Source organism: Phoca vitulina, unplaced genomic scaffold (assembly GCF_004348235.1).
Source record: "Phoca vitulina isolate PV1807 unplaced genomic scaffold, GSC_HSeal_1.0 scaffold347, whole genome shotgun sequence".
NCBI classification, from domain to species: Eukaryota; Metazoa; Chordata; class Mammalia; order Carnivora; family Phocidae; genus Phoca; species Phoca vitulina.
The window spans coordinates 1-23,809 of record NW_022590034.1 but is presented as its reverse complement, the minus strand read 5'-3'; the positions used below and the strand labels follow the sequence as shown (position 1 = coordinate 23,809).

Below are 23,809 nucleotides of genomic sequence, written 5' to 3'. Positions count from 1 at the left end.
CTCAGTACACTAGACTAGTGTGGTGCAGGCCTTAGGTGCTTAGGGAGCCATGTGATTCTTGGGAGTCTGGTCCTTGAAAAACGGTGGCAGGCCAGCTCGATTGAAGGCTGCCCCCAAACACATGCCCACCAAACCCGAGTGGGCAAACTGAGAACACTGTCAGGGACTTGAAGACCACCTCTCTCAACCCTGCAGTTTGCTTGGGTTAGGGTGTCCATTTCCCACTAGCAGGCGGCCGGCGAGTCAAAGTGCTGCTGAGGGAGTGGTCTGGCCAGCAGAGGGCGCCACAGCCCCACCCCTGATCTGAAGGCTGTGGTGGGGACAGCCCTGCACAGCCAGGTCCCCGTCCCTGCCTCTGGCAACTCTGCTCCAAAGCGCAGAGTCCCGCCCACGGAAACGGCCAGGGCCCTCTGAGGAGGAGGTGCAGATGGCAGGGTGTTCTGAGCCCCAGCACCAGGAGGGGCTCGGCTCCCCTCCCCTTCCCCAGCACAGCCGCAGAACACTGGCCTTCCGTCCGGGAGCTTTCACAGGGCTGGAGTGTGGGGACGGAGTAAAGCACTCTGAGACGGCACAGCTCAGTTTACATCTAATTTACTGTATTTTAAAGTCTGGGGTGTTAGTGGGGAAGAGGCAAAGTGAGCACGGAGTTGGTGCAGACGGGAGTACATACATGCCCTGACGGGGCTGAGGGACAGCAGGTACTGCCCTTAGGACTCGTCTGGTGGCCCCAGTAGAGTAGTGGTGACAGGAGGTGGGGTCAGAAGATGCTGTAGAGAATCGCTGGGGTGAACCCACCCAGGGGAACCTTGTTTGTCCCTGCCCATGCATGGAAGCTCGCCACCCAGAAGCAGGGAGGCTCCCTGTGAGTGCAAGCCTCGGGGCTTGCAGGGGCAAGGAGCCCTCCTGTCTCCAGGGTCCTGTTCCTCCAGGAAGGTGCCATCTGCATCCCTGTGGCTGTAGCTGGACCCAGCTGGGTCCTGGGCAGGAAGGCAGGGCCACTGTCCCCAGCAGGCCAACTGAACACCCTGGTAAAGACCACCTTTCTGCTGACCCAGCTGCTGACCACACCATCGACCTGCCACCACAACGCCCTGACCTTTTCCAGAACCTGTCCCCTCCGGGAAGCCTTTGGAACCCAGGCGGAGCCAGCTCCCGCCCTTCCCCCATCCACCTTCCACCAACATCTAGGACCTGAGGCCGCAGGGACGCAGCGCGGCCAGCCGGACCAAGCCCTCTCAGACCGATGCCAGCCCTTGCGACCAGAGGGACTGGGCCTTCACACAAGTGAGAGGTCCAGCCGCTCCGCTCAGCTGCCTCCTGTCCTGCGCTCGAGGCCAGTCCTGCATCTCATGTTCTCAGCCCGCCCCAGACTCCCTGTCCATCTTCCTGCTAATTCCTGCCCAAAGGACAGCACCGCGTGTCCAGCTCTGGGCCCGGGCAGGGCAGGGGGTCGCGATGGCCGGGGGGTCAGGCGAGCCTTGGGTCCTAGAAGGCAGACGCCCGAGCAGGGAGCCCTCCGCCGCCGCAGGAGAGTTCTGGGGGGGGGGGGGCCGGACGGGGGCGCCGCGGGGCAAGGCCCAGGTTTTGGCGGTGGGGAGAAGGGGGCCCTCGGGTGGGCGGGGCGGCCGGCTCACGGCTCCCGGCCCCCGGCCCCCTGCGGCTGGGGGCGCGGGGCGCGGCTGCGCTCGCCGTCGGGCGTGCAGGCCTTGGCCGACAGCGCTCTCTCGCGGCCCGAGCGGAAGGCTGCCGTCACGGTCACCAGGTAGGCGGTGCCGGGCGCCAGGCCCTGCAGCGTGGTGCTGTTGCGGCCCGCCGGCACCTCCACGCGCTGCGCCGCCCCGCCCAGCAGCGGCCCGTACTGCACGTGGTAGCCGAGCACGGCGGCCGGGCCCAGCGCCGGCGCCCAGCTCACGCGCAGGCTGCGCGGCCTGGCATGCGAGATGACGATGCGCTCCGGCCCGGCCTCCTCTGCGGGGGGGGGGGGGAAGCGCGCGCCTGAGCGGAGTGGGGGCGCGGCCTCGGTCTGGCCCCGCCCCGCCCCGCCCCGCCCCGCCCCGCCCCGCCCGGTCGCCCGCGGCCCCCCCCCCCGCCCAGCCCGCCCTCCGCGCCCCGCTCACCCGGCAGCGTGTGCACCCGCAGGTGCTGCGGCCTCACGAGGTGAACGTTGGACTCGGGCACCAGCGCCACGTCGTAGTCGGTGTCAGGGTCGAGGTTGACCCAGGCCCAGCCCGTGGCGTTCCCCGGCAGCTGCTGGCGACGCACGGTCCCCGGCTCGGCGCTGGGCGCCAGCTCCAACACGTAGTAGCCAGAGTCTGCGGTCAGCAGGGGCGGCCAGGCCAGGCGGAAGCCGCTGGACGTGACCTCAGAGGCACGGAGTTGCTGTGGCCGCATCGCGTCTGCGGGTGGTGCAGGGGGTCAGGTCTCCTCTCGCCCAGCCTGGGGCCCTGACTGACCGGGCAGGGAGACGTGGGGAACAGCCCAGGCGCCGCCGCCCCGGCAGTGCTAATGATAACACGAACCGGTGACAGGGCTGGGGTTAGGAAAAGAGTGCAGTCGCCCACTTGGGACTCCATCAGGTGCTTCCTTGCCTGCCTCAGCTGCAAACCCAGACAGGAGCTATCATGGCCACTTCCCACCACTCCAGTGGCCCCTCAGAGGTGGTGTCTGAGAACAGAGGACCAGCCACCCTCCCTAGCCCGAGTGGCCAGCACAGAGTGTGGGGTCAGCTCAGCTCTGGACAGTCAAGGCAAAGGGGCACCGGTGCAGCCAGAAGATGGGAGGCTCTGGGTGGGGGGACACCCTGGGGAGTGATGACGGGGCAACTCCAGGAGTAGCTGGATGTGGGCTCACAGTACCACCTGCCTCAGGTTTCTAGGAGGAGGGCTCCAGAGTGGGACCCCCAAGTGTGCATTACTCCTGAGCCCATGACACCACATGGCCACGTGAGTGACCACGCAAGTAGGTAAGGTTGATAAATGTCTGGGCAGCATTATGCCCATCGGGATCTTGATGCTTCCTTATTGAATGCTGGGTGCTCCAGCTGTCAGCCTGGCACTCATTCTCCTACGCATCCCCCATATTCAGACCCCACCCCACCCCTATCCCAGGAGCCCCCACCCTACTGCCTCACTGCCCTGCAGCCTTGGGTTCTTCCTGTCCAGCTGCTGCCCTTCCTCCTGGTGTCCCCTCCAGGCTCAGCCACAGTGGTTGACTCAGGGGCCACCAGGGGCCAGGCGTCCCCGGGGGAAACCTTTGGAAGGACCCTCTACCTTTCTGCAATCCACAGTCCAACCCCTTCCGGTTTTTGGTGGATGATTAACCCACAGGCAGAATTCAGGAAGAACCCTGGGGTTAGTGGCATTTTTCAGTGAATAGAGCCGGCTGAGCTGGTAATCAGGCCCTTCATCTCCAGCCCCTCCCACCGTGAGGTTTGGCTGGGGATGGGCGGTGCGGGGGTGGTCTGTAAGAAAGTTGGTGGGGAGCTGCTGGCCCCTGCAGTGGGCCCTCCCTGGTCCAGCCTCCTCTTTAGGAATTCCCAAAACCACCATTGGTGCAAACCCACTCCCACTCCTCTGACTGTCTCTACCCCTAGGGTGGTAGGGCCCCAGCGCTGTGGGAGGCAATCCTAGCCCATCCCGACCTGGCTCTCTCACCCCCAGGCATGGTAGTACCTGACACACATACAGGAGCCTGTGCTGTCCATCTGCAGAGTCCTCAGGCTTGGACCCTCCCCCTCTTCCTCTCCATTTAACCACATCCCACCAGAGGCAGCCCCTTGGTCTCTCGGCCCACTCCAGGCCCTCCACTCTGGGGTGGCGCTGTCCGCAGAGAACCCCACCTGGAGATGTCTACTCAGGCCTGGCCCTCTGTCCCACTACAGCCCAGGCAGTGGGGCCTACGGGGCACACAGCTGGAGCGCGTCCCTGGAGGATGCACAGAGAAGCCATGTGTGTTGCCTCCCTGCCGGACCCCCACGAAGTGCCACTGTCCCCGGAGCCCTGGCCCCTGCTACAGGCACTCGAGTACCTCTCCCCGCACCTCTTCCGAGGTTCCTTGCTGGGGTCCCCCCAGGCCCTGCCTCTTCCCACCTACCGAGAATGGATCCCCTCAGCTCCTGGGCAATGATGTGCAGGTCATCCACATCCACAAAGTGTAGGTGCTTCTCAGCGGGGGCCGAGGCGGCAGCAGACAGCTCCAGGAGGTTGCCCTGGCCAGTACTGACGATGAAGACAGTGACACCCAGGTCCTTCAGCTCCTGCATGGGGGGTCCCACGGGGTCGCTGGAGCCGCCGTCTGTCACCCACACCAGCACCTTGGGCACCCCTGGCCGGGCCCCCGCCACCTCTGCAAACAGCTGCTCCTTGGCGTAAGCCAGCGCCAGGCCAGTGTTGGTGTCGCCCATGCGCTGGGCTGCAGCACGTACGGCATCCTGGACAGCCTCGCCTGAGCTGTGCTGGCCGAAGGGGAACTCGGTGTACGGGCGGCTGCCCACATGCACCAGGCTGGCACGCAGAGCCCCAGGACCCAGGGGCAGCAGGCCCACCAGCTGCCCCACAAACTCCCGAACTCGGGAGAACTCATAATGAGACACGCTGGCCGAGCTGTCCAACAGAAACAGCAGGTCCCCCTGGGGGGCCGATGCTGGGGGGCCTGGGGGAGAGGGGAGGGTTCAGCCCCAGGTGGTGGCCCCCAGACAGCCCCACACCCAGGGCAGAACCCCCAGGGTCTGAGCTTTCCCTAAGCTGGAGCTTACCCTTACCCAAGTAGGCCCTGAAAGCCTGCTCAGCCCCACGCCCAAAGGTCCTGAAGGTGGCAGCCCTGGGGGAAGGGGGAGAGGGGTCCTGAGCCAACAAGTGGCCCACAGTCTCAGTGGGTTCTAACTCTGCACCCTGGTCATGTACCTGGGGTGCTCTCTGGGCTCAAGTCTCATCTGTAAAGGAGAGCCAACCCCTCTAAGCCCCTCCACCCTCCCTTTGCTCAGCAGACTCTGTGCAGGCTGGAGTCAAGGGTCCTGGCCCAGCACCCAGGAGTGTGAATGGACAGGCCTGGGTCACAGGGGGGTTGTTTGCTCAGGCTTGGCTTCAGGCCCACAGCCCGGCCTCCGGGTAAAGCAACTAGTTGTTGGAGGGGTGGGGCACGAAGCCCCTGCGGAGACTGGGAGCTGAGGTGGATAGATGAGAGGGACAGAGCATGATCCCAGCCCCTCCCACAGCCCATATGGCCAGGCTGGAGTGGTGACCCCACTTACAGATGATGTCACCCCTCCTCTGGACCCATCCTCTACTCCATCTGGACCCAGGAAGCAGGTTACCTGCTGGAGCAGCTTGAGGGCCCACCAGCCCCTCCAAGGCCTCCCCTTGCTCCCGGCACCCAGGGGGCAAAAGGACCCCTTCCACCGCTGGGCCAAGGGCAGAGAGGAGCTGGGGTGTCTCGGTTCTGATCTGTGCCTTGCGGCCTCTGTATCCTCCAATCCGGTGGGGCGACTCTAGCCCTCTTACCATCCCATCCCTCTACTAAGCGTCATCCCAAGGAGAAGGAAACTGAGGCAGGGACCTCCTCCCCGACAGACACCACCCCCTTCCTTTCCAGAGCCCCCTCCCCAACATCTGGCGCCCGCCTAGCCGCCTGAGGCACCTGGGCCCGCCCACCGCAGGTGGGTGGGGTGCCCCGCGGCCGTCCCTACCCCGCGGCCGCGGGAGGGAAAGAGACTGCCCCGCGCAGGCGGCAGGGGGTGGGGGCGCCGCCCGAGCTGGAGCCCAGCCCGCCGCCCGCCTCACTCACCACGCTCGGCGCCGCTCCGCGCCAGCGCCAGCCGCAGGCTCAGGGCCAGGCTGAGCGCCGTCCAGGGCAGCATCGCGCGACGGGAAGGGGCGCGCTCGGCCTCCGCTCGCAGCTCGCTCGCTCGGGGACTGCAGGGCGCGCCGCCGCGCAGGCCGGACCCGACCCCGCCCCCGGGAGGCCCCGTCCCCGAGGCCCCGCCCCCGGTGCACACTCACCCCGCGTGCTGAGGCGCACAGACTCCGGGAGGCGGGAGGCGCGCGCGCGGAGGGACCCGGGCGGGTTGCGACACGCAGCACTCACGGGGATGCGACCGCGGCACGCGCGCGTGGGCGTGCACAGACACAGATACTGCAGCTTTCTTTCCGGGTTGGGAGGCTTCGGGGTCCGCACTGTCTCCTGCCCCCAGCCAGGAGCAGAGCAGGGAGCTATCGAGCTGGACCATCCCCAGGCCCACCGCCCGTGACCCCTGAGTGCTAAGAGCCTCTGAAATCAGGCCCAAGGGAAACCCAGGGGTGCGACGGGGTGGGGTGACAGGGAGAACAAGGTCACCCTGGCAAGGCCCAGGCCCTGGACTCACCTCTACCACAGGGCTGAGAGAGGGGTAGGTACTAGGGGCTGGACACTTAGAAAGAAAATGGGACATTGGGAGGGGCAGAGGCCTGAAGGGGAGCTTCTTGAGGGACCCAAAGCCCCCCACCCTACCGGACTTCTTGGAGGAAGAGGCATGGGAGCTGGGAATAGCTGGTTCAGGACCTGTCCAGTGTGACCATGCTGGAGCTATTGTTGTCCCCATACACCCTGCCCAATGAGGGGCCCAGGGCTTGACCCAAGATCCAACTCCAGGACCGAGGGCAGGCCCCCAGCCCTCTGGAGGGACCCATTAGCACCAGAGGTGGCGACTGCAGGGGGCATCCTGAGACCACTCAGGCCTTGGGGCAGATTCCCTCCCCTTGGGCAGGAGCTGAGGGTCCAGATGAGGACTCTCACTACTTCTTCTTTTCTTTTTTAAGATTTTATTTATTTATTTGGCAGAGAGAGAGAGACAGCGAGAGAGGGAACACAAGCAGGGGGAGTGGGAGAGGGAGAAGCAGGCTTCCCGCTGAGCAGGGAGCCCGATGCGGGGCTCGATCCCAGGACCCCGGGACCATGACCCAAGCCCAAGGCAGACGCTTCACCAACTGAGCCACCCGGGCATCCTGAGGTCTCTCACTACTATAAGGAGACCACTGCCTTCTCCCAGCCACTACTCTGTGGAGCTGGGAGGACACAGGTCCCCCAGTGCAAGGTGGCAGGGGCGTCTCTGCCAGGATGTCCCCTCCCTTACCCCCTCCCCAGGAGGATGCTCAGCAGCAAGGACGGATGGGACTCAATGGTTTTCCTTCCTCCCTTTATGGCAGGTGAGGGTGAGACGCTCTGTGAGACAGGCCGGAGCTCCAACTTTGCCTAAAAAAGGAAGTGGCCCAGCCAAGCTGGAGGAGCTGGGGCAGGAACAGGCGAGGACTATGTCCCCGCCGCCCCCACCCCCTCGAAGGGAGTCTTGGCAGTGGTGGTGCTGGCTCAGCTCCACAGACCTCAGGCCTCTGCTGGGACCAGAAACTGCCTGGTGCTTCCGCCTGAGCCCCGGTGTTGGGGGTGGGCGGCAATGGGCTTGGGCCCCTGAAGTCCAGGGTGTGCCTCCCAGGGGGGCCTCGTGTGGCCCCCAGCCCCGGAGCACACCAGGCTGACCAGGACAGCTGCTGCTGCTGGGGACAGTGAGTAGAGGCCATGGCCAGGCAGGCTGGGGCACCAGCCGAGAGCTGACCCGGGCAGGGGGCATTGGGGTTGAGGTACCCAGGTAAACATGTGCAAACCCTCCTTGGTTCATCCTCCCTCTCACTGGGCACCCACTGCCAGGGGCAGGGAGCTGGGCCATGGTGGACTGCCCACTGGTAAGGCAGCGCTTTACCCCTGCTTGTCTCCCAACTCCTATGTAGCAGGCGGGCCAGTCACACTTGGGCCTGTGCAGCAGGGCTGACAGGGAAGTTTCCGTCCCTTCTGGAAAAACTGAGCGGGTCTCCTTGGCCATGACTCAGGCCCTCGAGGAAGCAGCCGCCCTCCTCCCCCCAGCCTCTCCATCAGAGAGAGAAAGGATGAGAAGCCCGGTCTTAGGACTGGCCTGCCAGGGCCTCTGCCCAGACTTGGCTGAGCTCGGCTACCAGCCCTGGTAGAGCTCTTCCTCAGCTCCGCTCGTCATTCCTGCTGCCGTTCCTGCTGCGCATGCTGAGCTGAGCTCTCACCTGACCCCTGGGAGAGGCCCCCCACCCCCCATCTGGTCGGCTGTGCTCCCCTGGCCCCCTGCTCTGCCCTGAGGCTCTCCTGCTACAGCATCCTGGCCAGTCTCATTCCAGCGTCCTGCACTTCCCAGCGGGAGACCCCGGCAGATGGAGGGTCCCCAGGGAGCCTGGGGGTCAGCCAGGAGTGTAACAGTCAGGGTCAGGGCTGCGCTTGAGGCAGACGCCAGAGGAAGCACAAATATAATTGTCCGGAAGCCTCCTCTCAGAAGAAAGACAGGCTGGGAGGCTGGGGGGTTGAGAAGGACAGAGGATACAGCAGGCCCTGCCCACCCACCCTCTCCCTCCCCCAGGTCCAGCCCCTGCCTTGGCCCAGTCTGAGAGCCCCAGAGCAGCACTTCCTGGCACTGGCCCACCCCACCCGCTGCTTCACAGGCAGGTGGAGGGGGTTCCGTGTCACCCAGGGACATTGCTCTCCGAAGGCCTTGCCCCTGCCCCCACAGGGTCCACAGGAACACTCCCTCCTCCGCACGGTCCGCGCCTCTGCAGAGAAGAAGGGCCTTTTGTCCCTAGCTCACTGTGGTCATGTTGACCCTAGGGAAAAGGGCAGCTCCCGGGGCCTCTGACCCCAGCCTGAGGGCACTCTGGGCCGGAGGGGCAGAGCAGTGTGGGTCCCCGCCCTCACCCGGTGGGGTGCCCTGTGCCGCTGTTTTTTATGTGTTTGTACCTACATATGCAACCATGCACGTGCTGGGGGACACGGAAACAGGAACAGGGGTTGCTGTGGTCCTGAGGCGGGGTGTGGGGCAAGCCGGAGGCCCCCAGAACCCACCCACAACAGTAAGGGGGGCAGAGGGAGGGGGCGGCCAGAGCAGCAGGGCCCAGAGGCTCCTTCTGCCACCCACCCAGCTGCCACACCCACGTGTCCTTCTAGACTCCACCTGCCTGTTTGTGGTCAGGGACATGCCAGCACCTAAGGGACCAGGCCTGAGGGTCTGGAGTCCCTGTTATCTCACTCCCCAGGAGCCCAGGCCTGCCCCCTGTGATCCCAAAGCTGGCAACAGCAGGGTGGGCAGCCTGGGTGTGGGGTGGGTACCACCCTGTCTGAATTCATCCCATTAGGTCTCTGCTGCGGTCAGCCACATGCCAGATTCTGCTCTGGGGACATGCAGACACCCTGTCCTCTGAGGGCTGCCAGGCTGGATGGGGGGCAAGCAGTGGTGTGCTTGCCAAGATGTGGGTCTACTTATTTTCCCTGACAAGGGTGAGCCATGTCAGACCAGGTGGGCACAAGCTACAGGAAGTGCCAAGACCCGAGGGTGGAAGCTGGCCGGTGTGTCGGGACAGTAAGGAGGCCTGGGGGCAGAAAGGGTGGGGCAGGTTGTGGGGTTTTCATGGGGGAGGCAAGGGCCCGTGGTGTGTGCAGGGGCAGGGTGATGCCAGGCGGCTGATGCCAGGTGTCTAAGGGGCCCCTAGGTAGCTGCTGTCTTAGGTAGATCCTAATGGACAGGGGGCGGGAGGCAGAAAGGGAGGCCGGCATCCAGACCCCTGTTTCTGGCCTGTGCAGAGACCTGAATAGTGTGCCCCTCCTGAGCTGGGACCCCTGCTCTGGTTCCCTCTGCTGGAAACTTCTGTAACAGGGAGATGATCATCGCACCCAGCCCCAGCCCCAGGCAGGGTCCAGACCAGTTTGGATTGGTAAGTAGAGACTAGGGAGGAACAGACCAGCGTCAACACCTTGGTGGGGGGCTCCCCAGAGGTCAGGGTAGGGCCCAGGGGGCAGGGGGGAGGAACTCAGCCCTCAGAGCCAGCACTAGGCACTACCCGATTCACCCACCCGGCTCAGCTGCAGTCCAGCACCCCTTGCCTGGCCCGCATGCCTGGATGGGGGCAGGGCTTACACCAGGTGGGTGGCTGGGGGGAATGAACTGGCCAAATCTCCTGGACGCCTACTAGCTGCCACCAGCGTCTGAGGGTGCGCCCGCACGCACCTGAGCTCCCATCCCAGGAAATACTTTGTGAATGAATAAATGACCTCGGGCAGGTCAAGGAACCTTACAGAGCCCAATCTCCCCATCTGTGGGGTTGGGACAATGTCTCTGCCTGGAGTGTTAGGGGAAGCAGGCAGAGGGATGCATGCACACAAACACGCAGTGCACACACACATAGGCGCACACACACACAAACATGCACTCTGGAGACCCCCCCGTGACCAGGCACACTTACAGGTTAGGGGCCTGGGCACCTGGGAAAAAAGCATTTGTTGCCCAAAGTAGAGATTTCTGCCTGCCCCACCAGTAACTCAGTGCCTCTGCCCTTGACCTTCCTGACTGGCCCTCTAAAAGCAGACCAGTAGGCCCCTTCTGTTAACCCCCTACGGCCCCCCACAGGTGCTCCTTTTGTGAGTGGGTGGGGCAGAGCTGGGGCTGAAAGCAGGTCATCCCTGGGGTCAGCCAGAGGCCATGCAGAGCCCCGGGGCAGGCCTGGGAAATTGGGACACACCTTAGGAACCCTTGAGGCTCTGGCAGCTGAGCTCCCCACCAAGGCCTCCCCCCTCATCAGGCCCAGCTGTTGTTTTGATGACTCTGGGGCCAGGCGGATCCTCAGGAGAGTCCTCATCTTCGAAGCCTGGCCAGAGCCTGCCCAACCTTGGGCAGGAGGGGAAGGAAGGCGGCTTTAGACCAGGGGAAGATATCCTTGGGCGCTGGGCGGCCAGCCAGGCTCCTGTCTGACTGGGCGCAGACAAATGGAAAACCCCAAGAACTCCTGTGGGATCTGAGCCAGCCACACACCGGGTCTGCTCAAGGCCACGGAATGAGCCTGAGCCCTGAGCCCTGATCTTTGGGCATATCTGAGTCCTGACCCTGCTGGTCACACACAGAGCCCTGATGGCAAAATAGTATGCTAGATCCTTTAAGAGGCCTTTCATTTACCCCTAATTCTGGACAAATTACAAGAAACACGTTTTTGTTTTTTTTTAAAGTAATCTGGGGGCACCTGGTTGGTTCAGTTGGTAAAGTGTCTGCCTTTGGCTCAGGTCCTGGGATGGGCCAAGTCAGGCTCTCTGCTCAGCGGGGAGCATGCTCCTCCCTCTAGCTTGTGCTCTCTCTCCCTATCTCAATCTCTCTCAAATAAATAAAATCTTTTAAAAAAATAAATAAAAGCAAATACCTTTATAAAAAAATAATCTGGGGGCGCCTGGGTGGCTCAGTCATTAAGCATCTGCTTTCAGCTCAGGTCATGATCCCAGGGTCCTGGGATGGAGCCCCGCATCGGGCTCCCTGCTCAGCGGGAGGCCTGCTTCTCCCTCTCCCACTCCCCCTGCTTGTGTTCCCTCTCTCACTGTCTCTCTCTCTGTCAAATAAATAAATAAAATCTTAAAAAAAAAAAAAAAATGTATTTCTTGGGGCACCTGACTGGCTCAAGTCGGTAGAGCATATGACTCTTTTTTTTTTTTTTAAGATTTTATTTGACAGAGAGAGAGAGACAGTGAGAGAGGGAACACAAGCAGGGGGAGTGGGAGGAGGAGAAGCAGGCTTCTCGCTGAGCAGGGAGCCCGATGTGGGCCTCGATGCCAGGACCCTGGGACCATGACCTGAGCCACTTAAGTCGTTAAGGCAGACGCTTAACGACTGAGCCACCCAGGCGCCCAAGAAATACATTTTTAATACACTGCTGGGCTTACAAGGAAGTAAATATCTTCAAGGCTCCCCCAAAATTAAAAACACTAAGAATAAAGAAAGAAAGAAACAGAAGGGTAATGAACAGAAACCCAGGAAGATGAAAGGAAACAGGTGGGATAGCAGGGAGGCCCCTCTACACAGGGATGGAGAGGCGAACTTGCAATTATGAAAGCCCACACAGGACCCGAGCAGGGCCCAGGTAGGGCATGCCTTGCAGAGGGAATCCTTCCCGGAGGGATGTGTCCTCAGGATGTTCACAGGTATGGGGTGACAGTGTAAAATGAGCATCCCTTCAAAGAAACAATATACTATTAGTGAGAATCATCAGAAACAACAAATAATAGATTTGGACACCCTCCCCCAAAGAGTAAGAAACTGAAATTTTTAGATACAGAATATAAAATAACTATATGTGAAATGCTCAAGAAATTGAAGCAAAACTGGGATCCAAAAATAGAACATGCACGGAGACCATCAAAAATGATGAGATTTGAATAAGAAACAAGTATAACTTTTAGATATGATAATAACTTAAAATTAAATGAACACATTAATTGGCAAATTAGACACAATCAAATAATTAGTGAAACTTGAAGAAGATGAAGAAATTGCCCAGAATGCAGCACAGAGAGTTGGGGAGACGGAAATACAAAAGAGAGGCCAGCAGACACTGGGAGCGAAGGGGAAGAGATGCTCCCCAAAAAATGAACCGGAAGCCACTTGGAGAGGTAATGGTTGAGAATTCTCCAGAACTGATGAAGGATAGGGATCTGTAGGAACAGGAAACACAGTATATGCCAAATGGATGAATAAGAACATATCCACAACTAGAAACATGCTTAAAGCCAAAGATGGGAAAAGACAGAGAAGATCTTAAACTTATCCAGAGAGAACAGACTTGAGTTAACCTGTCCAACCTGTCTAGATGCTAGCCCGGGTCACAAGCTGAGCCTGCAACCCCATCCCAGGCTGAGCCCTGCAAGGCCTGGGGCTGCTGGCCATTGCTGAGCTTCTGGAATCATGTTCTTCCCGGGCAAGTCTCGCCACTTCTGGAACCTTCTGGAGGCCCTCTGACCACACAAGGGGCCCGTAGGTCTGCGGACAGAAGCCAGGAAGGCCCCCTTTCTCTGAGCCTGGCCGGGCGCCCCTTCTCTGAGAGGCATCTCCCTCCTCCCTGGGGGCTTCCCAGCCCCTCCGATCAGAGGGGACTGCGGGGGTGGGGAGACCTTGGGGAAGGGGGGGGACCTCGGTTCGGGGGAGTCTGGTGCCATCTCGCGGCCACTCGAAGCACTGCGTACGAAGCCCCGAGGTATGCCCGCGATTTTGGAGGACAGAACCTGGACGCAGACCCCGAGCTCGCAGGCCTGGGGCTCTCTTATGGGGCGGGGGGAGGAGTTCGGGGCCTTCCCGGATTTGGGGTTCTTGTCCTTTGGAGAGGCCTCTGGGGCTCACACCCAGGCGCAGAGCTGCTCCTCCCCGTCGGCGTGGTGTCCCACTCGCCCACGGTCGCTGAACCCCGGGTGGCGGCGGGGTCCAGGGGTCCAAGCTGGGGGTAGCAGCGTGAGGAGGCGCCGGGCCAGGCGGGTGCGGGCGGCCGAGGCCAGCACGAGCAGCGGCGGCAGCGAGAGGAAGCCGAGGACGATGAGCGCCGCGGAGCCTCTGTCCGAGAGGAGCGCGCGGCACGCGGGGCGGGGTGCCGGGTGAACCTGGGGGCGAGGCGAGCGGTCAGGCGGGGCGGGGGCGGCCTGCGCGCGGGAGTGGGTGCAGCCGGCGGGGCGCGCGCTCAGTGCGACCCCGCGCGGTGGGGCCCGGGCGCGGGTCTGAGGGCTGGCGGAGCGCGCAGGCTGGGGCTGGCTGGGGCCCGGCACTTCCGAGTCGAGAATGCGAGATCCGGGCCCACGCGGCAAATGGCCGGAGTGGGAGTCCTTTGAGGGGAGGCTCAGAGACTAGTTCCCCGTTTGTCCCATCCCGGCTTTCCTCCCGTCTGGGCTCTCCTGGGGCCCTGCCCTATGCTGGCATCTGACCTCGCGTCCTACCCGTGCCGCTCTCCGATGGCGCCACCTTCTCTCCCGCGGCCCCGCCTCATGCCTACGGAAGGAGGACCCGGGGCACGTCTGCCCACGCGCCCCTTCCTTAGACCAAGCCATAGCCCGTTCCACACGGGGAAAGCCGGCCCAGGGCAGGAGGCGTCTCCCACGGGCCGCGGGGACGGGCAGGGGTGGTGCACTGGAGAACTTGGGCAATATCTTCATCTTCTCGTCCTGGAACCCCCCTCCTCTTCCCACCATGCCCAGCTGTCCAGGCCCTGGTGGCCCTTGGTACAAGGCTAGGAGGCCTCGCAAGGGGAGGGAGCTGTCCGCTCCAGCGACAAACAAAAGCCCTTCTTTTGCTGTGGCTGGGGGGGGTGGGGGTGGTGGTGCTTGGCAGAAGAAGGGGCTTTCCAGGGAGGGGCACATATGTCTCTGGGGACAAGGGGGCCATGTTGAAAGGGTGAGACTCACGTACAGCCCCAGGGCCCTGCGCTTCTGCAGGAGCCCCCCCCCCCCCCCCCGGCCCCCCCCCCCCCGGCGCGCCCCCCCCCCCCCCCCCCCGGGTTTAGCTCACCCTTGAGTGGCACAGGAATCCCAGGTACACGATGGCCGCCGCTGGCAGCAGCACCAGCAGGAACACGGCGGCGGGCAACAGCAGGTGCAGCAGGAGTCCCGCCAGGGCCTGGCCAGGCAGCAACAGGGTCCCGAAGCCTTGGACAGCCAGGCCTACCCACCCTGGGGACATCAGGGCTGAGGCCTGGCAGTCAGGAAGTCTTCCTGGCAGCATGGGCGCTGTGTCAGAAGCGTCCCCTCCCTCATCCTCCTCCATCTCCTTCTCCTGTTCACTCATGTTCTCCGGGCAACAGGCCTGGTGGGTTCCCAGAGGTAGTCAGACGGCAGGACCTAGGTCCCCAGGTCAGACTCCCACCCAGACCCCAGCAACCATTGTGGACCCAGACGGAGGACAGCGCCCTGGCCCCAGTAGGTCCAGCTCTGACCCTCAGTCTCCAGGGCCACACCGCTGCCTCAGTTTCCCCTGTTGCCAGGCTGGGCCTCTCTCTGCCAGGCGACTGCAGCTCCGGCCCTGGTCAGTCTCCCCATCCAGCTCCTGTGTGTTCTGGTCAGGGCTTGCACAGCTGTCCTGGCACTGGGGCACTCCTCCCTCCTGGTCCCGCCCTCTGCCCCGCTTCCCACTCCCCCACACAACGACTTCATTTCATAGGTCTTGACATTGACAGCGGCCCCATCAGTTGCTGCCGTGTTGAGGTGGCCACTCACCACACTTCCCCGCCTTAGTCCCTGCTGGTGCTCTCATCCCCAAACCCAGCCTTTCTGAGCCTCAGTAAAACAGGGAAAACACTGGGTGCCTGGACTGTAGGGCTGTTGAGAGGGCATGTGGGCAATGCATGTGAAGTGTTTACTGCAGGACTCAGCACACAGTAGGTGCTCAATAATAGCAGCTACGATGACAAGCATCCTTTGTGTTGGAGTCTCATCCATCCTGAAAACAGTGGGAGCATGCACTCTGTTATTTCGACCAGGGAGAAAGCATTCCCCGATCTTCCGTAAACCCCAACTAATTTCCCCAAATATTACTGAAATGCTCTTAACTCCTATCAGATGTTAGGTTTTTCTTGCATAGCACTTGGCATCTTATTTATTTTTTTTAAAGATTTTATTTATTTATTTGACACAGAGAGAAGCACTTGGCATTTTAAACACCACTTACATAACTAGCTGACACTTGGAGTAGATTGCCTGTGAGCTGAATGAACAAGCTGTGTGGCATCAGATATGAACGTCTCCCTTTCACACCTTCTCCCACCATTGGCTTTATCACGTCCAACTTTTCTTCTAACATTTTCCAGCGCGTAAATTCCCTTCAGACACATACGAATGGGGGATGGCAGCGATCGTGCACAGCGGATTTAAGGAACGCAAGCCTAAGTCAGGCCCCTGTGAGGACGTGAGCTGAGGCTCCCTGCAGCACATGCCAAGCCCTGTTGCCCGACACACATACACGATTTAATTTTCACCGGCACACACATATCCAGATCTTATAGTAGCTGCTGATTTATTCAGATAATGAACTTAGGGTAGAAAATGTTGCAAATGATAATGTTCAGATGCACAGTTCAGGTAGAGAGGGTGCCGGTCTAATCTCCTAAGCTCCAGTCTCTGCTCAGGTCCCTCTTGCATTCATTTGCTCATGCAGTCAACACTCGCTGAGCTCCCTCAGTGTGCCAGGACTGCTCTAGGCTCTGTGGACTCAGTGGTGAAGGGGGCCAGTGTGGGCCTCTGCTCTGTGCGGCTGCCCTGACAGGCCTGCACAGTTCCATAGCTGAGTGAGCTGCCACGCGCCAGGCTGTGGCAGAAGGTGGGAGGACGGCCACGCAGCTGGCTCTCACGGACTTCTGCCTTCAGGAAGGCGGTTTCTAGGCTTCCCTGGCTCTCAGGAGCTATGAGAGTTTCCCCTGGGCCTCCCAGGGCGCAGTGAAGCATGGAAGTCGCAGCAACAGCCCCTCTGTCCCCCCACCCCCATGCCTGCCACTTGTCAAGGGAGTCAGGGAACTGACAGCTTTGCTCTCTTGCTTTTGCTGGCTACTTAGGTGGTAAACCGTGCTCATCCACCCAGATCATGTTGCTTCCTTACCCGCTGAATCTGTCAGCCTGTGTGGTGTGTCCTCATGGAGCTTTCATTCTAGAAGAGGAAGGCAAGCATTTAAAAATAGAGTAGATACTTGGGACGCCTGGGTGGCTCAGTCGGTTGGGCGTCTGCCTCCGGATCAGGTGATCCCAGGATTCTGGAATCGAGTCCCGCGTTGGGCTCCCTGCTCGGCGGGGGTGGGGTGGGGTGGGGGGTGGGGAGCAGGGAGCCTCCCCCCTGCTTCTCCCCCTGCCTGCCGCTCTCCCTGCTTGTGCTCCCGCTCTCTGACAAATAAATAAGTAAAAACCTTCATTTAATTTTAATTAATTAATTAATTATATTTGACACAGAGAGACAGCGCACAAGCAGGGTGAGCAGCAGAGGGAGAAGCAGGCTCCCCGCTGAGTAGGGAGCCCGATGGGGCTCGATCCCAGGACCCTGGGATCACGACCTGAGCGGAAGGCAGACGCTTAATGACTGAGCCACCCAGGCGCCCCGGGGAGGTGACATTTGAACAGAGTGACTGAGTCTCATGGATAGAGTCCATGTGGCTTAGGGGTGAGATGCGGCCACTCAGCCCCTTGCCAGAGACCCACCCTCTGGATCTGGCACCTGGAAAGGCTGCTCTCCAGGGAGGTGGGGGAAAGGTCAAGGTTCAGCTGCCCCTCTAGAGCGTGTGTGTGTGTGTGTGTTGTGTGATAGGGCAGGGCCTTCAGGACACCTCATCCCTGGGAGTGTGTGTGCGGGGATGGGGGGCTGAGGGGGCTGGGAAAGGCATGACCACCCAAAGCCATGCTGCCTCCCAGCGGACAGTGACAAGAGGCAGCTGGACAGGGGGAGGCTCAGGAGATCGCTATACCCCCTTCTGTCTGGGTTCTGGACAGGCGGCCTTACCCAGGGACTGGGGATGGTAAGGTACCCTCGGGGTCAGGGCCCCAGAATCAAGGTGACCAATCCTGGAGGCCTTACTCAGGCCCCCTTCTGAAGTACCACTTCCCTTCCTCTAGACTTGGCTCTCCTCTCTTTGCCTGACTCCCTCCTTCTAGTGTTCAGGCAGGGCTCTGCCCCTTTCACAGCCTCTGCTGAGTTGCTTCAACCTACCCCAAGGGGCTCCTACTCTCCATAGGGTCATCCAGGTTGCCTGGCATCCGTGGTAAATCTTCTATCCTGGCGTGGCATCTGCTTGTGGGGGAGGGGTCCCACTTACCCTGTTCATCTCCCCAGCCTGGAATCAGGAGAGAAGCCAAGCTCCAGACCCAGCAGGGACAGGAGTGGGGGTGAGGAGCAGGGCCTGAGGGAGGGACCCAGGGGAAGGCATGTGTGTGCCTCTCGGGGGCAAGTCATGGCACGTCAAAGGCTGTGGGCCTGTTTCTGCCTGCCTGGCCTTTGTCTCCCAGGAGGGAGGCCAAGCCAGGAGCCCTGGCAGTTGGCAGGGGAGGAAAGGTGCTGGGGCAGGGGCTGTTGCCAGCCCGCAGGGTGTCCCTTTAAGTTGCTGGGTAAACAGTGCCTGGCCCAGGAGGCTGCACTGCTCTCCCTACCCCACGGCTGCAGTCCCAGCCTTCTAGCCCTCTGGAAGCAGACAGCCCCACCTCCACACTTTCAGAAGGCCTCCATGAGAGGGCTACCAGGCTGTGGCTTGCCCGGGAACCACGTGGAGAGGACCCCCAACTGGAGGACAGAGCCCCAGGGTGGACTCCCCCTTGGGGTAACTAGGAGTTAAACCCTCCAGAAGGCTCAGTGGTAGTCGGGTCCCCTGAGGAGATGGTGGTGGTGGTGGGGGGGCAGTTCATATTGGCTGGGGACACATGGACTGGGGATGGCCAGGGGCCCCCAGTATCCATGAGGGATTCCTGTTCTCCCCAGATGGACTCCGAGAGCTCCCAGCCAGGGGAGCAAGACATGACAGAGGCAGGGGCTGAGCAGGAACTTCGGTGGGTGGAGCTGGGCTCAGAGGAGGCCCTGGAAGCCAGGACAGAGGGCCCCAGTGCCCCGCAAGCCTGGGGGCTCCTGCTACAAGCTGTGTGGAGGGGTCACCTGGGCCTGGCAACAAAGCTACTGCGTCAAGGGGCCAGTGTGGAGGAGAGGTGAGCCCCAGGGCTGGACCAAGAATCTTCACCAGGGCGGAGTTGGCAGGGGTCCTTTCTCTGGGCAGGGCAGCAAGGGCCCCTCTACTGGTGCTCCTGCCCTAGTCCATGCCACCCTCGCTGCCCACAGGGACCACACGGGCAGGACACCGCTCCACCTGGCCGTGCTGCTCGGCCACGTGGCCCTGGTGCCTCTCCTGCTGCAGCGCGGGGCCGCGGTGGGAGCTGCCGACCGAGCGGGGCGCACACCACTGCACGAGGCCGCCTGGCACGGACACTCGCGGGTGGCCGAGCTCCTTCTGCAGCATGGGGCCCCAGCGGCGGCGCGCTCGGGGGCCGGCCTCACGCCGCTGCACTGGGCCGCGGCGCTGGGCCGCACGCTGCTGGCCGGGCGCCTGTTGGGCGCGCCGGGACCGGGTCCCACGGCGGCGGATGCGCACGGCTGGACGGCGGCACACTGGGCGGCCGCGGGCGGCCGGCTGCCGGTGCTGGAGCTGCTGGCGGCGGATGGCGCGGGCCTGGACGGCGCCCTGATGGTGGCAGCCGCGGCCGGGCGCACGGCGGCGCTACGCCTCCTCCTAGCTCGCGGGGCGCGGGTGGACGCCCGGGACAGCATGGGGACCACGGCGCTCGGCATAGCGGCGAGCCTGGGCCGCAGGCAGGTACGTCCCGGCCTGGCCGCGGGGAGGGAGCGGACAGGTGGGCCCCTTGGACGGGTGGAGGGAAACTGGAGGGTGGGAGGGTGGCTGGGAGGGCCCGGCTGCCAGGGGCCCCTTGACCGTTTCTCCCGTTTGTAACCTCTCTTGGAAGGCCGGTGAGGATGCCTGGCCGGGCATTCGGACTTTATCCTGGTGACGGGCAGCAACAAATACACAGCGAGCACCAGGGCTGTCCTTGAGCCCAGCGAGCCCCTAGGCGTGGGAAGGGAGGCCGAGGACTGCTTAGTCTTGGATTTTATCTGAGGATGTTTAGGACAAGTGGTTGTCTTGGAGTGGAGTCGCCCCCCTGAGTGGCAGAGGTGCGGGCTCATTTTTACCCAACAGGGAAGCAGCACTGAGAAAGAGGCTGTTGGGTGGGGGAGGCCAGCCTCTGTCCTCTCCCTCCCTCCTCTCCTAGGACATGGAGGTGCTGCTTGACCATGGGGCAGACCCCAGCCTCAAGGACAGGCACAGTCGCTCTGCACTCCACAGGGCTGCTGCTGGGGGACATCTACCTGCTGTCCAGCGGCTAGCAGCCTGGGGAGCAGAGGTGGATGCTCGAGACTCATTGGGCCTCACACCCCTACACCATGCTGCTCGGGGAGGCCACGCAGAGGTCGCCAGCCACCTCCTAGACAGGGGAGCGCAGGTCAATGCTGCTGGATGGCTCCACAAGACCCCCCTACACCTTGCCACGGAGCATGGCCATGGCCCCACCGCAGAGCTTTTGCTGAGCCGAGGGGCTAGCCTCACCCTGAGGACACAATGGGGTGAAGCGGTCCAGGACCTGGTGTCCGAGGGGGTCTGCCCCAGGTACTGCCCACCCTTTGCCGAGAGCAGGAGTGGGAGCGGCACATAGCCCCAGAGGCCCTGAGCTGGACAGAAGTCTTCGGGCTTCCACAGCCTTCCGAGTGTGCCAGGCTCCTCTCTTCTGGACTGAGGCTGCCTGCCTGAGGGGAGGGCAGCTGAGAGGTTCCCAGAAGAGAAGGGGGCAGTGGCTTGAGCTCCAGTAATGGACCTGGGACTGCCCCACTGCCCCCTGGGGGCACATCACCCCTGCAGCTCTAGCCTTCTCCACACTCTTTAGCAGAGAGACTAAGTCGTGGCAATAGATTTGACTAAAACCTGACAGTCTCCCCTGTGTCCACTTGGGATTGTCACCCTCAGCTGCTCTCGCTGTACATGGGGATGTTCTTCCTGTGTTTTGTTATATCCAGGATTTGTCTGTTGGCATCCATTTATCACAGGGCCAAACTAATGGCCACAGTTGTTTACATCTCCCCTGTGATCCAGGGCCCGCTCTCAGAACTGCTTTTTTTTTTTAATTTTTTTTTTAGATTTTATTTATTTGAGAGAGAGACAGAGATAGTGAGATAGAGAGCACAAGTGGGGAGGAGAGGGAGAAGCAGGCTCCCCACAGAGCAGGGAGCCCGATGCGGGACTCGATCCCAGGACCCTGGGATCATGACCTGAGCCGAAGGCAGACGCTTAACCATCTGAGCCACCCAGGCGTCCTCAGAACTGCTGTCTTATCTCTCACACACCCAGTTGATATTCCCCCTGTCCTGAACTATCTAGGGTCAGGTACCAGACAACTAGGGACAGGCCCTATGCACCGAGGACCACTGGGATTCTCAGATAAGCCAGTCCTAAACTGTTTCCCTTGCCCTGCCTTGTCTTTCCTGTGGGAACCCCAATAAAGGCTCTGGCCCGAGCTTTCCACTCCTTCCTGCTTCTGCCTCCAGAGAACACTGGTGCCTCTCTCTGGGGCTCTGTAAGGCATGGCATGTCCTCTCCTCTCAGGAAATGCAGGTGGTAAGAAATGTCCTTTCAATGATGTCAGCCTGTCCCTGTCATCACTCAGCCAGCTCCATAAATTAAAACTTCTGTGGCACAACTGAAACAGAGGGACAGTTGTTTCTGATGACCCACCTCTGGATCCTCATAGAAAATCATCACCATTATTCAATTTAAAACTGTAGTTTTTCTCAGAGAACGGCTTTATGGGACAAATTTCATTTTTCGAAAGTGCGAGTTGTGCCAAATTAGCTCCTCAGCCCACGGGCCATGGAAATGCTTGGATTTACATCCAGGGTAACAGGAAGCCTTGAGGAAGCCTTTGTGTGACTGTGACATGGTCTGATCTGCTCAGGAACCTGCCAAATACACAGCGGATGGCACCTGGGGAAGGGAGGTCCAGGGAAACCAGTGAGATGGTGGCACGTTAGCAGCAGGGGTTGGCGTAAGCAGGCAGAGTCGGGCTGACTCCGAGGGCAGAGTCCTTCGGACTTGCTGACAGTTGGACATGGGAGGCCAAGGAGGGGGGATAACAGTGACTCCCAGTGAGACCTAGACCTGAGTTGGGGGGTGGGTGTTAGACCTTTTATTCCATGGGGAGAGCAGACACACAGGGGATGAGACGGGGGGAAAGGTGAGGGCTGGAGTGACATCTTGGGGATCCTCAGTGAGAATGGTCTTCAAAGGTGCCGGATGGCCCTACACCAGCTGGCCAGCACAGAGCATACCCAGCACCCAGCGGCCTCTCACCTCCTCCACTGGGTCTACCACGGTCCAAGCCACTGTCAGCTTTGCCTGGAATGTAATGTTGCCACAGCCAAGCCAGCTTCCACCCTAACTGGTCTCCCTGCTTGAGCCCTTGCCTCTCTGCAGTCTTCCCAAAACAGCAGCTATAAGCTTATTTAATAAGTTGGATGCTGCTGCTCTCCTGCTCAAAATGCCCCCAACGACTCCTCATTTAATGAAAGCGAAAACCAAATGTGGGATATTGTATTGTTCAGATGCCCCAGGGACCTCACCCAGCTCACATGCTCTTTCTACAATGTGATCTCCATGTCCTCCTGTGAAAATTAATAACAGCCTCACTAAAATGTAGTTGGGAGGTTTGGGGCGGGGGTGGGGGGTGGGGGGGCGCTCTCAGGCCCTACCACTCCTCATCAACTGCTGACCCAACAAGAAGAGAGGGACCCTGCAGGTGGATGTTACTTCACTACCCCAGCAGGAGGAAGAAAGGCTTTCCTCATCTGCCCAGCAACAGTTCAGCCTAAGAGACAGCCACGACTTAGCCAATGAGAGACAGCCATAACTTAGCCAATGAGACACAGTCACAACTTAGCCAATGAGAGACCGTCACAACTTAGCCAATGAGACACAGTCACAACTTAGCCAATGAGACACAGTCACAACTTAGCCAATGAGAGACAGCCACAACTTAGCCAATGAGAGACTGTCACAACTTAGCCAATGAGAGACTGTCACAACTTAGCCAATGAGACACAGTCACAACTTAGCCAATGAGAGACAGCCACAACTTAGCCAGAGACACCACAACTTAGCCAATGAGAAACAGCCACAACTTAGCCAATGAGAGACTGTCACAACTTAGCCAATGAGACGGCCACAACTTAGCCAATGAGAGACTGTCACAATTTAGCCAATGAGAGACTGTCACAATTTAGCCAATGAGAGACAGCCACAGCTTGGGGGGGGGGGGGGGGGTGCGGGTGCGTGGGTGGCTCAGCCGGTTAAGCATCTGCCTTTGGCTCAGTTCATGATGCCAGGGTCCTGGGATTGAATCCTGCAGGGAGCCTACCTTTCCCTCTACCCCAAACCCCTGTCTGTGATGTCTCTCTCTCTCTCAAATAAATAAATTAATTAATTAATTTAAAAAAATCTTAATAAAAAAGAGAGACAGCCACAATTTAGCCAATGAGAAGTCACTGTATTTCAAACTCTGTTTACTCCAGTGAACTTTTTGTTTGCAACGGTCCCTCCCAATTCCGTTTTCCTTTATAAAAGATCCTCCTTTAGTTGTTCTCCCAGTATTGCAGCAGCTTGCTTGTCCTGGATTGCAATTCTCTTCTTTTTTCAAATAAACCTATTTTTTGCTGGTAAAACAACGAGCAGTTTTTTTTTTTTTTTTTTTTAAGATTTTATTTACTTATTTGACACAAACAGAGCACAAGCATAGGGGGAGCGGCAGGCAGAGGAAGAGGGAGAAGCAGGCTCCCCACTGAGCAAGGAGAACGACTCAGGGCTCGATCCCAGGACCCTGAGATCATGACCTGAGCTGAAGACAGACACTTAACCGATTGAGCCCAGGCGCCCCTGGCAGTTTAATTTTTAATGTTAACACTCTCATCTAGAACTAGAGTCCATGTTTCTGCCTCTTGACATTGAACTTTTGTGACTATTTGGGCTGCTGAAATGATGCTGTGTGGCTCTCCAGGGTAAGCCAAGAAGGCACGATAAGGCATCCATATCACCTTGCCCTTCAGCCACTATGTAGGGAATGACTTCCTTGAAGCCACCATGGTGTGAGGAAGCCTAAATGCAGCATGGTAACCAGAACATCAAAGTCCTTACATGACCAAGGGCCTACACATCCTCACCAATTTCCATCTCTGGCCTCTGACTTGCTTACTGAGGTTCAGGGGCCCATGGGACTGTCATTTGCCTCACTCCCACCACACTGGCCTTTCTTTTTTTTTTTTTTTAAAGATTTTATTTATGTATTTGCCAGAGAGAGACAGCGAGAGAGGGAACACAAGTGGGGGGGGTGGGAGAGGGAGAAGCAGGCTTCCCGCTGAGCAGGGAGC

The 23,809-nt window shown here is 60.2% G+C and overlaps 3 protein-coding genes across 8 annotated transcripts; 1 reads left to right on the top strand and 2 right to left on the bottom strand.

The window, feature by feature from the left end:
- Window positions 1-1,630: 1,630 nt before the first annotated feature.
- On the bottom strand, window positions 1,631-5,933 carry LOC116629183 (von Willebrand factor A domain-containing protein 1). The gene is made up of 4 exons (XM_032399488.1): window positions 5,782-5,933; window positions 4,093-4,650; window positions 2,118-2,396; window positions 1,631-1,968 (listed from the first exon to the last, which is right to left on the bottom strand). Exons 1-4 carry the CDS (start codon window positions 5,852-5,854, stop codon window positions 1,631-1,633), a joined length of 1,248 nt encoding a protein of 415 aa, XP_032255379.1. The 5' UTR covers window positions 5,855-5,933.
- A 5,729-nt stretch (window positions 5,934-11,662) lies between these two features.
- Window positions 11,663-16,465, bottom strand: LOC116629182 (transmembrane protein 88B-like). Of its 6 annotated transcripts, none has more exons than XR_004298711.1 (3): window positions 14,339-14,896; window positions 12,325-13,440; window positions 11,663-12,024 (listed from the first exon to the last, which is right to left on the bottom strand). XR_004298711.1 is itself a non-coding variant. In XM_032399485.1 (3 exons), exons 2-3 carry the CDS (start codon window positions 14,612-14,614, stop codon window positions 13,183-13,185), a joined length of 534 nt encoding a protein of 177 aa, XP_032255376.1. In that variant the 5' UTR covers window positions 14,615-14,632; window positions 16,418-16,465; the 3' UTR covers window positions 11,663-13,182. The 6 variants fall into 6 exon arrangements, 5 of the variants coding, with proteins under 5 accessions (XP_032255376.1, XP_032255375.1, XP_032255373.1 ...); XM_032399485.1 differs by adding an exon at window positions 16,418-16,465 and having other exon boundaries at window positions 11,663-13,440; window positions 14,339-14,632; XM_032399484.1 differs by having other exon boundaries at window positions 11,663-13,440; window positions 14,339-14,632; window positions 14,763-14,896.
- A 1,785-nt stretch (window positions 16,466-18,250) lies between these two features.
- On the top strand, window positions 18,251-20,529 carry LOC116629184 (ankyrin repeat domain-containing protein 65-like). The gene is made up of 3 exons (XM_032399489.1): window positions 18,251-18,495; window positions 18,626-19,157; window positions 19,612-20,529. Exons 1-3 carry the CDS (start codon window positions 18,251-18,253, stop codon window positions 20,050-20,052), a joined length of 1,218 nt encoding a protein of 405 aa, XP_032255380.1. The 3' UTR covers window positions 20,053-20,529.
- Window positions 20,530-23,809: the final 3,280 nt, after the last annotated feature.